The 17,739-nt window shown below is 36.7% G+C and overlaps 1 protein-coding gene across 3 annotated transcripts in view; it reads right to left on the bottom strand.

Moving 5' to 3' along the window:
* Positions 1-17,739, bottom strand: part of PDZRN4 (PDZ domain containing ring finger 4) — a 342,736-nt gene that overhangs the window by 43,512 nt on the left and 281,485 nt on the right. For all 3 annotated transcript variants that reach the window (XM_070619443.1, XM_070619444.1, XM_070619445.1), the window contains one exon: positions 15,136-15,238. In XM_070619443.1, the coding sequence (XP_070475544.1) occupies positions 15,136-15,238 (103 nt within the window). The remainder of the gene's footprint in view (positions 1-15,135; positions 15,239-17,739) is intronic.

Genomic DNA, 17,739 nt, shown 5'->3' with positions numbered 1-17,739 from the left:
CTTGTTTATATGCAGAAGGAATGAGACCTTAGAGTACATTTTCATTCTAGCATTATTGAGATTACTGACATATAACACATGTGAGTTTGAGGTGTACAATGTGATTTGATACATGTATATACTGCCTAATGATTAACACAATAAGGTTAATTAACACCTTCATCCCCTCAAATAATTACCTTTTTTTCTGAACATTTAAGATCTACTCTCTTAACAACTTACAATACAACACTGTTAATTATAGTCACCATGCTGTGCATTAGATCCCCAGAACTTATTCATCTTATAGTTGGAAGTTTGTACCCTCTGACTAAGATTTCCACATATTCCCTGCTCCCTGAGTCCCAGAAAAGACCACCATTCTACTCTCTCTATCTTTGAGTGTAACTTTTTTAGAAACCAACCATGTAATTGAGAAAATACAGTATTCATCTTTCTCTGTCTGACTTATTTCACTTGGCATAATGCCCTCAAGGTCGTCATGTTGTTGCAAACAGCAGGATTTCTTTCTCTTTTGTATATACACAAAATACATATATTATTGTACATATACACAATAATATTCCATTGTATATATGTACCACATCTTCCTCATCCATTCATGTGTCAATGGACACTCAGGTTGTTTCCATGTTTTGGCTATTGTAAATAATGCTGCAAAGAATATGGCAGTGCAGATATCTCTTCAAGATAGTGATTCATTTCCTTTGTATATACACCCAGAAGTGGGATTGCTGGATCAAATAGTAGTTCTATTTTTATTTTTTTGAGCACCCTCCATACATTTTTTCCATAGTGTCTTCCCAAATTTACATTCTTTCCAACAGTTATTAGGGTGCAATTTTAAATCATTGACTACAACATGCATGAAGTTGTAAAACTAAGGACTGAGACGAGTTTCTGATGTAGGGTATATATGAAACTTAAAAAGCAATGAAACTCTTAAGTAATTTAGTAAATATTGGTAAAAATTTTTTTAATTTGCAGTAATTTATGATTAATAAGGACATCTAATATTGTACCAGGTCTTTCTTTAATCCTCCGCATTCTAACAATTACCATGTCTTTAATTTTGCCTCTGAAATACAGGCTTCAGATCCATCCCTGTCTTTCATTTTCCACTGCTACTACTACTACCAGTGTTCCTCTAACTCTAGTCAAAGAAGAAACTAACACTTCATTCATCTTACTTTTAAAATACAAAAGAAAAAATCATTTGACAGACACATACTGAACATATAACTAATATGAGAGACAAGCAAAGTTAGAAGAAAGGAGCCAAAAGTCGAATGGGAGAAACCAACACACATTGATGCTAGCATAGACTATCATCTCCTCTCCTGCTCCAAAACCTCAGCATGTATAAGCATGTACTTTAAAAAATCACAGTCATACTTTAAAGTAAGAAAGGGAACCCTTGGTGGATTGGAAACTGAGAAATCTCTGGAAGATGAAAAGCAGAAGGGATCCCATTAAAGCCTGAAGCTCAACCAAGGGAGAAAAACTAAGAGGTCGATTCTAAAGCAACGCTGAACCAGCAAGGCTCTGAGCTTGGAGCCTCCAGCCACACAGGAGGCTGGGGGTGTGATGCACAATAATGATTCCTCCAGCCCCACTCTTCCTGCCAGCTCAGAACACCAAGAGCCACAGGTCAGCTTGTTTAACCCTTCCCATGGCCCTAAGAGATAAGGTTGCAGTAGCCTCAAACTCAGACGCAGGAAATGGAATTAAGTCCAGGTAGAGCATTTCAAGAAGATGCAGATGGCCAACAGCACCAAATGCTGCTGAAAGGATAAGGAAGGAGAAGGTATAACTGGATTTGGTCATTCAGCTGTTACCTGCCACCCTCAAATCATATTTTAATGGGTTGAGAAATGAATGAGATTTTTAAGATGTGGCAGAGAATCAAATTATTCTTTAAGAATGTTCAGGAAAATGAAGAATAGAGAAGATGGAAGTCCAAGGTCCAAACAGACTTCCTTCAAGGTCTTTTTTTAAAAATAAAAATCACTTGAGTATATTTGGGACTACCATGACACTCGGAGTATTGTTCCTTGTGCGCAGCTCATAACTTATACTTCAAGTGCTTGTACTTAAAACTTAGCATCCATGAGACATGGAGTTTCTCTTCTGAAGTTTCATTTTCTCTTTTGTTCTTAAATATTCTCCACTCAAGGTGATGAAATTGAGACTTAAAATGGTTAAATGATGGAAAAAACATATAGTATACACATATGTGTGTATGTGTATAAATATACATATATATATATATATATATCCCAGCCATCATACTAAACTTTCTCATATATTATCTCATTTAATATTAAGAACTACTTATTATTAACGTTATCTTCTTTGCACAGATGAGGAACCTGAGGCTCAGAGTGGTCACACAGGTACTAAGCAGTGGTGTTTGACTGAGCCCACTTCAGGCTGATTCCAAATGTACCTAAATATAATTTTTCCTCCCATCAGAGTGATACCATCAGACTTTTAATTTGTTGGGAATAAAATTTTGAAGGGTTTTATTGCAAATTCATGGGCAGGTTATTTTAGGGGACAATAGATAAGGACTTAATGAGGGTAAGGTATTGTATATAGTTGGAAATAGAAACAAAATAATTTGGTTGTCAGAAAATCTTCTAGAATCTTTTTCAGGTGTTTGATCTGATACCAACTAGATATTGATCACCTTGCATTATTATGTTACAGAAGTCTACATTTTGTTTTATGGCTGCTATACAGTTATGCATGTGTTCAAGACCATTAAGAAAAGTGACAGGAAGTGACCCTAAAAATAATTTCTCCACACCTGAGCAAAGTCCCTGAGAGAACATATGGCATTTTCCGCTTTTGACAGGCAACAAGAATAAAACTTGCTTATCTAATGGCCAGTCTGGTGTTAAAGCGGGGATAAGGTTAATGTATTTCCTCCTATGAGAATCAGTAAAACTAATTGCATAGTCACACACGCTGCCACTTATATGAATTACAATAGGTCCATAGACTTATTTACCCATCCTACTTAGGTTTTATTGCATGAGAGTGCACTACTAAAAAATATTTAAGGTGAACAAATCCCAAAGCATATCATTTGAAAAACTTAGGACTTCAAGTTATCATGGAAGAAAGTAGTAATGGAACTCTCATGGTCACCTGGGTTATCTGAAGAAGAGAAACAAAAGTTTGGAGTCTCTTTCGCTTTCATTTTGGAGGAAGAGATTTTATTAATTTCTGTGCATAATAGACAGGAAGTGATTAAATATTTCCTAATTAGAAAAACTTAGTGATGTCTTCATTCAGGGAATCACAGTTTTCTTTTGAACTTCCCAACTAAGCTGCTCCTACATTCTTAAAGCACATTTAAAACTTTTGTTTAAAAGGATTCACAACTGTCTTTATTGGCAGGTATCCACATATAAGTCAAAGCAAGGAAAAATTCTTTAAGGATTATGAACTTCCTGGCTGTAAAAAGGCTCACCAGCTGTCTGTGGATCCTCTAGTTACTCATAAACATCCCTGGGAAACATACTATCCTTCCAATAGTTATTGAGGAGTTTTAGACCTCTCTCATAAGAGAAATCACGGGTAATTACACTGCGTAGGATGTGTTATTTATTGTTCGTTTATAAAAGGAAGGTGAAATATTATATACTCTTGACAATTATATTCTGGAAGAGAATACACACTTAATTACATGCCAAAGGGGAATTTGAATAAGGAAATATCAGTAATGAACATCTATTACTCTTAGAATCAGACAAAGCTTTTTTCAAGAAAATGAAGAAATTCTTGACCAGCATCTGCTATTAATTAGCTGTGATAGGTGAATCTTTAATCTTCATGGGCTTCAGTTTTCTCTGTCAAGTAAATCAGATGTCCTTCCATAGCCGCCTTATGGTTCAAATTCCATTACATCAAAGTTCTCTTTATTTTAATTCATTTCTGTCCAAAAACCATTTAATTGTTCTTTATCCAAATGTCTTGATCCGTTTTTATTTTAAAGTCTACCTCTAATGTCTCTTAATATGCCCTAATTACTAATAATCCTTTTATATTTGAAAGAAAAGCTCTTACAGGTCTCTTTTTAAAGTACACACTATTTTCTTTTAACAAGTTTTCTGTAGTAAATCCCCCTTTGGTTACTGCTTCCCATGGAATCCTTCACTTCCCACTGGGCAGAATCTGTGACTTTAAAAACTGGTATTCTCAGGAGAGCAAAAGAGCAAATGGTTTCAATGTGTTTTACAGAACAAAGAAAAACTTTTCAGCTTTAACTTTAACATTTTGCTACTGAAAAACAAAAAAATATGAAAAGGGAGTATCTACAAAAGGACAAGTACAATCAAATAAAAACACAGGCAAGAGTATTTGTGAGACTGGTCAAATTTTGACTTTGGATGGTGAATAATTTCATCTGCAGAACTCCAACTCACAATTAGGCTGGGGTTCTGAAACAGTGACTTCTATAACTTGTATCAACACCAAATACAAACACATATTCATATTGCCTTAAACGTCCTGTCCTAAGAGATGTAATCTGGTCATTTAAAATCTGATAATGTAGGTAAAGAAGTGACATCTCTCAGTTCAATCAAAGTGACCACACACTTTGTGCCATTCATCTTCACATTCTCTCAATCTATTCTCTTTAAGGTGACTACAGGTGTAGATTATTACTTGCTGCATTTCAAAATACTACTGTCCAGTGCAGCATCTGTAAACATCATTACTATTGTTGACATTTTTCTCTGGGTTTAAAAATGAACCGAAAGCCTTTGTTTCATCACCACATTCTAAACATCCTTCTAGCCAATGAAGAGGCAGAGTCAGAGGCTCTGTGACAGTGTGTGTGTGTGTGTGTGTGTGTGAGATATTTTTAGACATGTTTACTAGGCCAGTAAAGAATAATTTCAAATTTCAACTAGAAATGGATTAAAGACTTAAATGTAAGACCTAAAGTCACAAAACTCCTAGAAGAAAGCATGGGGAAAAAGCTCCTTGATCTTGGTCTTGGCAAAATGTTTTTAAATATGACAACAAAAGTACAAGCAAAAAAAGCAAAAGTAATTACATGGGACTACATCAACGCAAAAGCTTCTGCATAGTAAAAGAAACAATCAACGGAATGAAGAGGTGACCTATGGAATGGGAGAAAATATTTGCAAAACATATATCATATAAGGGGTTAGTATCCCAAAATATATAAGGAACTCATACAACTCAATGGCAAAAAAAAAAAATACAATTAAAAAATGAGTGGAGGACCTGAATGGACATTTTTCCAAAGAAGAGATACAAATATCCAGTAGGTACATGAAAAGGTGCTCAATTTCACTAATCATCAGAGAAACGCAAATCAAAACCACAATGAGATATCACCTCACAGGTTAGGATGGCTATTATCAAAAACACAAGTGATAACAAGAGTGTTGGTGAGGATATGGAGAAAAAAGAACCCTAGTACACTGTTGGTGGGAATGTAAATTGGTACAGCCGCTACAGAAAACAGTATGGAGGGTCCTCAAAAAATTAAAAATAGAACTACCATATGATCCAGCTATCCCACTTCTGGGTGTATCCAAAGGATATGAAAAGAGAATATTGGAGACATATCAGCAACCCTGTGCTCATTGTAGCATTATTCACAATAGCCAAGACATGGAAACAATCAAAGTGTCCATTGATAGATGAATGGCTAAAGAAGATGTGATATATGCATATAATTATACATATATGCACAATGGAATATTATTCAGCCACAAGAAAGAAGGAAATCTTGCCATTTGCAACTACATTAATGGACCTTGAAGGCACTATGCTGAGTGAAATAAGTCAGATAGACAAAGACAAATACTGAGTTCTTGCTTATATGTATAATCTTAAAAAGCTGAACTCAAAGAGATTAGAATGGTGCTTGCAAGGGGCTGATGAGTGGGAAAAATGGGGAGATGGTCAAGGAGAACAAACTTCCAGCTATAGGATGAATAAATTCTGGGATCTAATGTACAGAATGGTGACTATAGTTAACAATACTGTGTTATATACTTGAAAGTTGCTATGGGAGTAGATCTTAAACGTTCTCACACAAAAGGTAATTATCTGAGGTGATGGAGATGTTAACTAATCTTATTTTGGTAATCATTTTGCAGTGTATATGTATATCAAATCATCATGTGGTACACCTTAAACATACACAATGCTATATGTCAATTATATCTCAGTAAAGCTGGGAAAAAATAACATGCAGACAAAAGATTCATGCAGAAGGCAGTTCACTGCAGCTTTTTTTTTTTTTTTTGAGGAAGATTAGCCCTGAGCTAACTACGGCTAATCCTCCTCTTTTTGCTGAGGAAGACTGACCCTGAGCTAACATACATGCCCATCTTCCTCTACTTTATACATGGGATGCCCTCCACAGCATGGCTTTTGCCAAGCCGTGCCATGTCCACACCAGGGATCTGAACTGACAATCCCCGGCTGCCGAGAAGTGGAAAGTGGGAACTTAACCACTGTGTCACCGGGCCGGCCCCAACTGTAGCTTTTTATAGCTATGAAAATCCGGAAAAAATGTAAACACCCAACAAAAATGTAAAATCTCAGTTATAGGAAAAATGATGTACATAGAAGAGGGAAACACACAAAATGTTAGCTGTGGTTATCTCAGGTGGTGCAATTGAAGATATTTAAAATTTTTATTTTGGATTTCAAATACATAGATTGGATTTAGTATAATCCTTGGCTCATGACACACCATCTGTATTGGTCATGCCAAGTTCTCTTTTATTTATATTAATTTTGACTATTTAATACATAGTGAATACTGGTGGACTCACCACAGAACCATGAACCGGAGCATTACCAATTGCTTATGTCTTACAAGAGAAAAGAGAGAACTGTCATGCCAATATAAAGCACATGATATTTAAGGATTCAACATTTTTTTCAGAGATAACAATTTGGTGGAAAAAATCCAAACTGGCATTATTGTCTGCATTTTTCTAATTTAAAAAAGCATTGCATTTATATAAAATAATTTGTTTCTAGTGCCTACAGACTGCATCTGCCATTTCTAATTGGCAAATGTATATGGGTTAACTTCTTCTAAACATTAAAGATAAAGTCAGAGATAATATGGAGAGGTGTGCTCCTTGCTACCAACTGCTGCAATATGGTACTAGACACAGATCAACGTGTGGTCATACGAATGTGTGCACTCTCTTTATAAAAACCCATAAAATGTGAGTTAATATGTTTGAAATGTTAAACTATTTGTAAAATTGTTAAGGATTTGACTACACATTTGTCTCACTTCACTTAAGTGAGTTACATGAGAGAACCAGATACTGACAAACCATCCCATAACCAACACTGGTATCCCCACAGAGCTCACATGTGAGGACGCTGTGATTCAAGAAGTAAGTTGAGACAGAGCTAGGACTGGGACCGGACTCCTTGTTTGGATTCCTTCGTCTCGCTTGTATTGCCTCTGAAAGTAACAGTGGAATCCTCACACGCGATTTACTTTACATTAGAAAAGACAGCTCTCCTTTCTTTGCCCCTATGAAAACAGTTCTTTGAAAGCAGAATAGAAGTCATTGGGAAAATATAACTTGATATGCAAATGTTCACCTTAAACACAACCTTTCACAAACAACTTTCAGTAATGCAAGGCAATCATGAATGTGTATCATGAGTATCTTCAAACAAAAATTGAATGTCAGCATTTTGATAAAATTCATATACATAGTATAAGGAATCTTCATTTTATATCTAGATTCCTAGTAAAATAAATGTGCCTATGGTTACATTGTTTAATAACCAACTGGCAAGGTTAAATTTACTTTTCATTGTTTTCCTAGGAAATAAGGTTTAGTGTTGTCATAATCAGTGAGGCGAAAGATAAATTTGCCTCATATTTGTTTTAGGAAATTGCATGACCAAATTAACAGCAATACTAATCTCATTTCTTTTGGTAAGAAATCTAAAAGAATTACAATAATTTGATAACTATTTCCAACTTTGTCGCATTTTCTTTCTAGTCACTCCTTAAGGAGGACTTTTCTTTTTTTAATGGAAAGTCACAATTTAGGAAAATCATTCAATTTAATAACCATGGGTATTCAAACTAAGAAATTTTGAGTCACCTCAACATTATATTAGGATTAAATATTAGGAATATTAGTATTATATAAAATATGATTACAAGGTCTCAGCCTTGATTAAGGTTCAATAAATATAAAAACTAGGATAACCATACACTGTATTGCCCAATTAGGACATTTTGAACGTTAAAGATGATGCAATTCATAATTAAACTGCAATGTTAGGCAACATGCAGACAGTTTAGGGCAAACAAGGATGTACGGTTATCCTAACACAAATTGAACCCCAGTCTTTCTTCACCTATGTATATTAGCACGCCTGTTTACCATGGTTCTCTAGCTTACAAGCTTGGGGTAAGATATGCACATCTTCCTTCTTAAAAAGGCAACCAAAAAAATCCAAATTTTCTTCTTTTACAATATGGCACAAGTGTATACTTAAATCCATTTACTCTAATTACTAGGCTGTTAATTGAATTATTATGAGACAAAAACAAAGAATTTCAGACTTTGTTTCACACTTCTATTCTCCATCAGCTCTTTTCTCCTTTTTCCCCATTTAACCCTTTGTATTTGTTTCCAAGACACTTATAAAATAGTAGCAGTAGCAGCAATGGTCAATAATTTATTCACTTCTCCTGCAAACGCTGCTGAGTGCTTACTGTGAGCCAGGGCACATGTTAGGCTCTCCTCATGATATAAAGATAATTAGAAGTGGTCATTTTCATTAAGAAAGACGAACTATTTAGAAGAAAAAGATAAGTACATAAATAACTATACCAGGGCATAATGACAAAAAGTATTTACAGAATGTGGTATGGGAGTTCAGTGGTGGGAAAGAGATTATCAGAAGTGCGTTTCAGGGGCAGAGAGGCCCATAAGTAAAGGCACAGAAGAAGGAAAGCACACAGCTTGCTCTGAGTATTGCTACACTGTAAAGTTTGACCCCAAGATGCCTGGAAAATTAGGGTAGTGACAGAGTACAAGGGACCTTCACTGCCAGGCAGAGAATTTTAGAGTTAATTCAAGGAATAGAGTCATATAAGATGATGAACAGGGAGAGATCCAGTGAGAAGTGCACCTGAGAAGGACTAGTCTGATAGTGGTGAATACGATGGACTACAAAGAATAGGGACCGGGCTCAGGTGACCAAGAAATAGCATAGAGACAGAGCAATGTCCTAGATAAGGAAGGAGACATTGGCGATATGAAGGAGAAACATGTCCCAGAGAGCCTGGAAATGTAAGCCCCAACAAATGACAACTGAGTGTTTTGGCCTCCATGACTGAGATTTTAATCTGACCTAACAGGGAAAATGGTGTCATTAACAGACATTTCAATGAAACAACTCCACACTTACGGAATACCATTTTATCTTTGGTTCAAGTAATAAAAATAGTTTCACACCTTATCCAGATCAATTTTCAGTTCAATAAATGTCCCCCAAGAATGAAACTTATTAAGATGATTTTTTTTTAATGGATGATTTTATTGCCCCAATAGTAAGTGGTATAAAATTATTTTAGATATTTCATTAATAATTCTAAAATGTCACTAACAAGCAGAAGAAAAGGGATTGGTGAAACACAAATCATCCAGTGAATTAAAAAACTCTGAAGATTCTATACTTTCATACTCTACACACTATTTTCTCCACTAGCCATCACTATATATGGATAATATATAGTCTCTTTATGAGTTATGTTTCATACCCAAACTTATTCCTTCCATCAATGGTTTTCAAATTCCTTGATACAATTCCCTCTCTGAATACCCAGAGTCAGAACTGGCTACCTGGGGAGACACTCACGTCCGTCTCCATGTAGTGTTTCACAAATTTGCTGAATGATCCCTTGGCGAAGAAGTTATAAAAGGGGTACAAGGATGGATTAGAGAACACGTCAAATTCATACCAAGTATGAGATTCTATGATTTTACAAAATGATAGTCAGCACAGATGAATTTATGGAGACCATTAAAATTCTAGTTCGTTACTTCTCTCTGTTTTCCCCCATTTGGGCCCTTTCCCTAGAATTGTTTAACTGAAACAAAAATGGCACTAGGATGAGAACCTCTCATATAAAGAACAAATACCAATTAGAAAGGGAAAGCATATTTGTTGTCACTGCATGGTGGTCTCAGTTTCTTTCCAACTCCCTTGCACAAAAAGGAAGAAAGGTACTGCCCTGCCCAGAAGCTGGTCCATACAGACAGCAATGGGGATCTTCCTTTATTCATTCATCAAATACTGAGAACCCTTACGAAACAGGTGGTGGGATGCAATGATGAACAAGGCAGACAAGGCCTCTGCCCTCACAGCCTAGAAGGAGCCACGTAGCTCTATCCATGTGCACTAGGGAGATTTTTCTCAAAGTTGGCTTTGCAAATCACAAAGCTGCTCAAAAAGATATGACAAATCTAGTTAATGCTTATCGTCTTGTTATCTTTTTGAATGAACATCTCCTCGATTCATAGTTCCCTTTTCTTTAATTCTGTAAGAGAGAGATTATATACTTAAATTCTTACAAATATTCTGCACATATTCGTGGGGATCCAGCTCCAGGAAATACATTTTGCAAAATGACACTTCTTAGCATAGCACAAGGGTTTACTTACGCTTTGCATAAGAATTGCTACATGGAAGCTAATTAATATGCTAAATGCTCATTCCTATTTATAGACACCTGCCCAAGTTTGGTTTTCAGTTAACATGTACACAGAACTCTGACACATACAACTTGTCCTTATCTCCTTCTCACCTTTAATATCTGTTCAAGCAAACTGCCAAGTTCCTTTTCATTTTGATGACAATGTATACATAAAGGGAACTCTGTGTGTATTGAATTCAGCCGGTTGGATATGTTTCTTCAGCCTGCTTTTAGGGGGAGGTGTAAAAATGATTTCAAGTAGCATTTCTACGTGATGAAAATCTGTAGGCTCAGAAATGTTGCTGAAATTATTCGCCTGCCTTGGCTAATGTGATGTTTTATACTCTCAAAATTTGGTGCCTATTAGTTCTCTGACTCTCCTCTCTCAGCACCAACTTTTGAGAATTAATGGCAAATGCTGCAGAAAATTCAACATCTTCCTTGCACTCAGGCAGTAGCAAACATATCTTTATTGGGAACTGGACGAAAGAGCTCTATATTTCTCAAAGCCTTTCCCTTTAAATTATTTCTAGTAGAAGTTGGATCTGAGATCTGCCTCTGACTAGCTAAGGGCTATTTATGATTTATTTCAACCTTTAGCTGGCTCTAGGGAAAAAAAAATGAACCAAGTTGAAAATAAAGAAGAGGAGATGCTTAATCTCCAGTGGTATTTCAGTACCCTGACTCTGATGATGGGTGCATTGTTTAAATTTTGATATTTTTATTTTTTCTCTCAAAAATAAAATTAAAATCCTTTATCATTTTTAATTAGCGAACAAGCGCCATCATTTTTTAAAGAGAGCAAATTTCAAGCTGTGAGTCTTTTAATGCAGACTGGTCCTCTGAGACTTTTCTGAAGGACTGTAGGGAAATTTTAAACCCAGTCAAATAATTTTCTTAGGCAAAGTGGCGATAGGCCATAGTGAGATATGGGTATCATTAAAATTTCATAGAGGTCCCTAACACACCAGAGTCACCGTAACATTGCCACATTGACTATAATATCTCCAAAGAAGCATTTGCTGTCTATCATTGCACGGAAGGGAGCTGTTACAATCTATCAATGCAATAATCTGCATGTTAAAAAGTCCCTAAATATGTGTTTACAAGATAGTCAGATCTGTTTTGGTCTATTGGGTCAATAATCCATGCACTAAAAGTCCCTACATATGTATTCACAAGATAGACAGATCAGCTTTGGTTCACTGAGTAAATGGTAAGTAAGCCTTTAAAAAGGCACCTAAATAGTTGCCTAGTTTGCATTGTAGCAGGTTCAGAAATGCAGTTCTGTACACTTTCTGTCTTTTGAAGAGCGTATTTATTATGCTAGTTTCAGTGGATGTCAGAAGCTGTGTTTCACTTTGGTCTATGATATTTTGCTTTTAAAAAGTCAGAAGAAAAACCAACTTGGAACAAACTATATTAAAGCTATGAGGAAAGTAATAGAGACACAGATATTTAGGGGAAGCCCTTCAAGCTGGGTGGATGCTGTCCTTCTAGACTATGTCTTACTCCTTCCTCCAGTGCCATCCAGGTCCAACCCACCTCCCCCTCTCACCTGACTGCTCTGCGGTAGACTTTGCTTTCCTCTGTCAATCTCATTCCAACAGCCAGAGGGATCTTGTTAGGGCTTTAGAACGTGGCCCTGCTCTTTCTTCTCCAGCTACTTCCGACTCATAGGAAAAGCCAAAGGCTCCTCAAGGCATGCCTCTACTCTCTCTGACTTCACCTCTTACCACTTCACCTTTCCCATGCTGTCAGAGCACGCTGGTCTTGAGTGCCTAGGCATGCTCCTGCTTCAGGTCCTTTGGACTTGCCCTTCCCTCTATCTGGAAAGCTCCTTCCTCAGATATCCACAGGCCAGCTCTCCTACTCTCTTTAGGTCTCTTATGAGAAAGGCCTTCCCTGACCATCTTATATAAGATAGCACACCTCGTCCCAAATCATGCTTTTCCTTTCTCTGTTACCTACACTTGTTCTCCATTAGCACTTATCACTATCTAATATAATATGTCCTTACTTATTTATTTATTGTCCATCTCTTTCCTCTAAAGGTTAAGCTCCACTAAGGCAGGGGCAACATCAGTTCCAAACTTAGATAAGAACCTGGTATACTTTAAGTGCTCATTAAATATTTATGGAAGAAATGAAGGAAAGCAGATGAAAAGTTAACTTCTTTCTACTTCCCCTGCTGATGTGTATTCATGTTTAGCTAGAGGAGGAATCTCTTTCCAAGATGAAGTTCTCTTTTTGGTCATTAGACCTCCGTTTCCTGTAATGTTCTCTAAGTGGCACAAAACTGGTCCTTCCTGAAGGTATTCATCCACTGCATCCTCAGAGCTACCAGGTTGTGATAGAGCTTCTGGAGGAGCTGGGGTCATCTCAGCTGGTCACAGAAATTCTTGGCCAGTCTGTTTCTAGCAATAGTACATAAAGACAGAATTAGCATTTTTAAATTTCCCCCACTTAACGTGCTGTCCACGATCAGCTCTGGTGACAGCAGTGGACTGACTAGATTTTATGGTGTATTATGATGCAGCCATAAGGGATGGTGTGTGCCACTCTACCACATAACTATAACAGAGGGAGGAGTACTGGGTAGAATTATTATTCTCTCTTAAACTTGGGGTATTACCTCATGCCTCCACCCTCACTTTTAACCATACCCTATGTTCTCAACTGCATCCTTCCTCATGATTGAAGCCTGTCACAGTAACTTCTTCCTTATTTAAATTTCACAGGAACATTCTTTATTTTAATCACTCAGAAAGGTGTCTTCGGCAAGAGAATCACAGCTGACAGCAAATTAATGACTACGATGCTATGATTAGTTGAGCTTACAAGCTACAGAAGACTTGTCTGAGCATTTACCACTGTCATCATACTGACCCCGGCATCTATTAGAGATTGATATAGTCAAAAAAGAGGAAGCCCTATAGAAATGTAAGGAAATCTGCCTGTATTGTAATATTCTATGATATGCTAATTAAAAGAAATTTTACTGTTAACCTGCTTAGCCTAAGCAAGTCTCTCTCCCAGGGCCTCCCCCAGCACACAGATTTACTTTAATAAAGCTTTAAGGCACAAACCAAATGAAAAGCTGAAGTGATCTAGATAATTCCAGTCCCCAAATCCAAAGTATTCATTAACTGAAAGAAAAACATTGTTTAATCTTGAATTATTTGGATAAGTGACTCAATTGTGTAATTTATTTTGCACGAGTAGGCAAAACATAATGGATATTTCAGTGCATACCAGTACTTGAGTGGATTTATAAAAGAAGACTTTACAATCAACTTAATGGAGAGGAGGGGATAAAAAAATAAATATGAACGACAGTGACAAAACCATCCGCTCAGATACTAGGTATCATCGCACATCTTCCAAATTCTGGCTGAAAAGAAATAATGATTTCTGTAATCCCCAGCAATGACTTTTGTGGGAGGAAGATTTCAAATAAATGTCTATTTGCTTTGGGTGAGCTTCACTGAATCGGCCTTATTTGATTTCAGATCCTCCTAAGGGAAGAGATTTCAGGATTTCTGGGTTGTAAAATGGAAAAGAACATTTTGCTGAACTTGTCTGACATCATCTAAGGCATTAAAAGGGCAGATAATCATAGGTTCTTTGCCTGTTTACCAAAGCTTCTTTACCTCCTCAATCTATTTTATTTCCAAATGTCAGAGTAGTCTGAAACCTTTCAAAGATTTATAGACTGCAGGAGCAGGGGAAATATTAGGATAAAATCCTTTAACTTTTGTGAAAGCTTTTAAATAATTAATAGATGGGCTTTTGGAATTGTTATATATCACAGCACACAAACTCTAACATATACCACGTGAAGGCTAAACATAGTTTAACAACAAAGGGCATGAGGCCATCTCTCTTTCTAGAAAGTCAGTAAGACTACCTTTTAGGGTATGTACTTGAGTCACAAATGAAGAGAATATTGAATTTGGGAAGACAATATAACTAACATAAGAAAATTTAGTTTATCACTTAAAAGCAAAATACTATACATGAATGATCATAGTAAGCACAATCTTGACTTTAAATATAATTTCATTTCCAAACTCTACTTGGAAATTCTCTTATATTACAGAAAGAAGAAAAAATGTAGCTGCCATAATATTATTTATAAGAAGCAACAAAGATGTGAGCAAAATATTTCAAGCTTATGTCATAAAACTGTTTTCCAATATACTTAAAATACTAGAGCCAAATAGCTAAAACAAATAATATTGAAAAGATCTTACCCTAGAGATATATATATAATAGACAAAATACTTCTCATAGCAATAAATGAATTTTGTCTTTGTTATGCAAAACCCCTCAACTGTAACTTCACGAAGAAAACTGAAGTGGTGTGAAAACCATCTTACCTCGTATTCAAAGTCCTCTGTTCTGTCCGCATCAGCAGGCAAGCTGGAAAGATACTCATTGTCCTCATAAAATTCATGTTCCATCGGATGAAGAGAATGGCAGCTATGGGGAACACAGCAATACGATATGAATGGATCAAAACGGTTGTTTTCAAGATTAAAACTGATTTTTCAATTTCACTTTAGTTTTCTCTGCTTTGCAATAGGACCTGTAGTGATCTAGCCTTTAAATAAACTACAGCTCAGAAAGACCAATTGCTTTTCCTTCTCCCCTACATGAAGTCCATCAGTTTGCTATTTCTGAGAGAATATTAAGAACAAGGCCCACGGTCAGAGCCACATTCTGTGAAGAAACTGAAGTGAAATCTCTGACAGACTATGGTGCTTTATTAACACGCTTTGGCTGGCTCCCATTCCACCAAATGTGACTTGCTTCATACATAGGTATGTGGCATTTGAGAATGCAGTCTACCAAAGTGAGTATTTTGTAACAAAATACTACCAATTGCATAATATACAGCCCCAAACTGTTTTTTGAAATCTGTTTTCAAAAGCGCATATTTTTCAGATTATAAAACATATTCACTTTGCCCCCATTCCTTAAGACCTCCTTCCTCATTCTCCCTCATAATCTACATTTTTCCCCTCTTTGATAAAAAGGGAAATATTAAACACAAATATTAAAGATAATTCATGGTGATAATTCACTGGAAACTCATATAAGCCACAGGGTTTCATAATCCCTTTAGAAGAGAGAACTGATTAAGTAAAGGAAATGAGGGGGACCCAGGGCACTGTACATTACTTTTATATATCCTTTAACTTTTGGGAATTGCTTTAAATAATTTACAGAAATGCTTTCAAATTACTATACGCTATGACATAGATACTATACATTATACCATATGAAGGCCAAACATAGTTTAGTAGCGAAGGACATGAGTTCATCTCTATTTCTAAATGTCAATGAAAAAGTTTAAACGCAATTAACCAAGTTGGTTGTGGGTAAAACCTCTAAGCCCGACCAGCGTGGACATTATTGAAAAATCAGGGTTAGTGGTATAAATCAGTTCCTTTATCACGAGCTGAAATGTGAGAGAGAGAGCTATCCTAGTGCCCTCCCACGGTCAGCGTAAATATTCTACCAGCCTCTTCTCACTCCTATCTATGGCTGTCAGCTCCATAAAGGGTTAATCAACGTGGACCCAACTAGTAAAAGCAGTGTATGCAGCATCTCACTTGCTGGTCTAACAGGTAACCCCTTCTTGCTTAAATCTTGCCTGGCTCTGCAAAGCCCCTTTGGGCTGGTGAAACACGAAGGCTTGTTGTTTGGGGCATCTGATGTGTTTCCCTCATCTTTCAGTTAGTAAGATGGGAGCCCTGCCAGGAGGAACACCTTATTCATTCAATAAACATTTATTGAGTGTCTACCAGATGCCAGGCCCTATGCCAAGTGCTGGAAATATGTTGGTGCACAAAATCAGTTCTTGCCCTATTAATTGGGTAAAGCAGTCAAGTGGGAATTTTAATATAGTGTGATAATTAAGGGGAAAATATGGAAGCTGTGAGAGCACATGGTGGGGATGTACCTACTGTAGCCCGAGGAAGTTTGGTGGAAGAGGCTGCCTCTAAGCTGAGATCTGCAGGATTTAGGAAGAGCGACACAGCCAGTTGGCTGAAAGAGGGGGCACTTTGCTCAGACCTCTTCATCTCAGAAGCCTGGCCCTGCCACTTTTTAGCTATGTGATATTGGCCAAATTACTTGACATCTGTGACATGGGTCATAATATAAGATACTCCCTCCAAAGGTTGTTGTGAGGACTAAATGAGTTAACAAATGTACGACACTTGGAATATTACTGAAAACATGTTAAGTGAGCTAATAAATGTTAGCTACTATTAGGCATTCAGGAAAGTATTTATTGGATTGCTACTCTGTGTCAGGCTGTACTAATAATATTACATACTTGTTTGCTTGTGCATTGTTCATCTCCCCTCTAGAATATAAGCTCCAGGAGGCAATGATTATTTTTGGTTCCACGTTTATGCCCAGCACCTAGTTCCAGTGCCTGACATAAAGGGCTATTTAATAAGTAATGGATGGATGAATACAATCTTAAGCAAAACAAACAGCGCTCCTACCCAGAACTTGAAGTTTCAAGGAGTGGTTTCCAAAACATGGCTCACGTTACAATTGCCTAGGAAGACTTTTGAAAAATTCTGATGCCTGAGTTTCACTCTAAAAAATTCTTCTTTAACTGGCCTGAGGTGGGATTCAGGCATTGCATTGGTATTTCTTTACAAAGTTCCAGGCGATTCTAATGTACACATTGGAACCACTGAAATAGACTTACAAAAGCCACCAAAGGCCAGAGAAGTGACAGGATCAGATCTGTGTTTTACAAAGTGGAGAACGGAATGCAGTAGGCAACGAAAATGCAGTCTAAAGAGGCTACTGCTCTCAATAATGTTTGAATATTTGCTGAAAAGCTCACAGAACAAAAAGTATGGGGCAAAAAATCCTTCCAAAACTGTACAAGTAGGATTATTTGAATAAAATCTCTCTAACTGCCTTTAAATTAGGTAAAAATTAGGGAAGAAATA

Source organism: Equus przewalskii, chromosome 5, assembly GCF_037783145.1.
Source record: "Equus przewalskii isolate Varuska chromosome 5, EquPr2, whole genome shotgun sequence".
NCBI classification, from domain to species: domain Eukaryota; kingdom Metazoa; phylum Chordata; class Mammalia; order Perissodactyla; family Equidae; genus Equus; species Equus przewalskii.
This window is presented reverse-complemented; position numbering and strand designations above follow the sequence as displayed.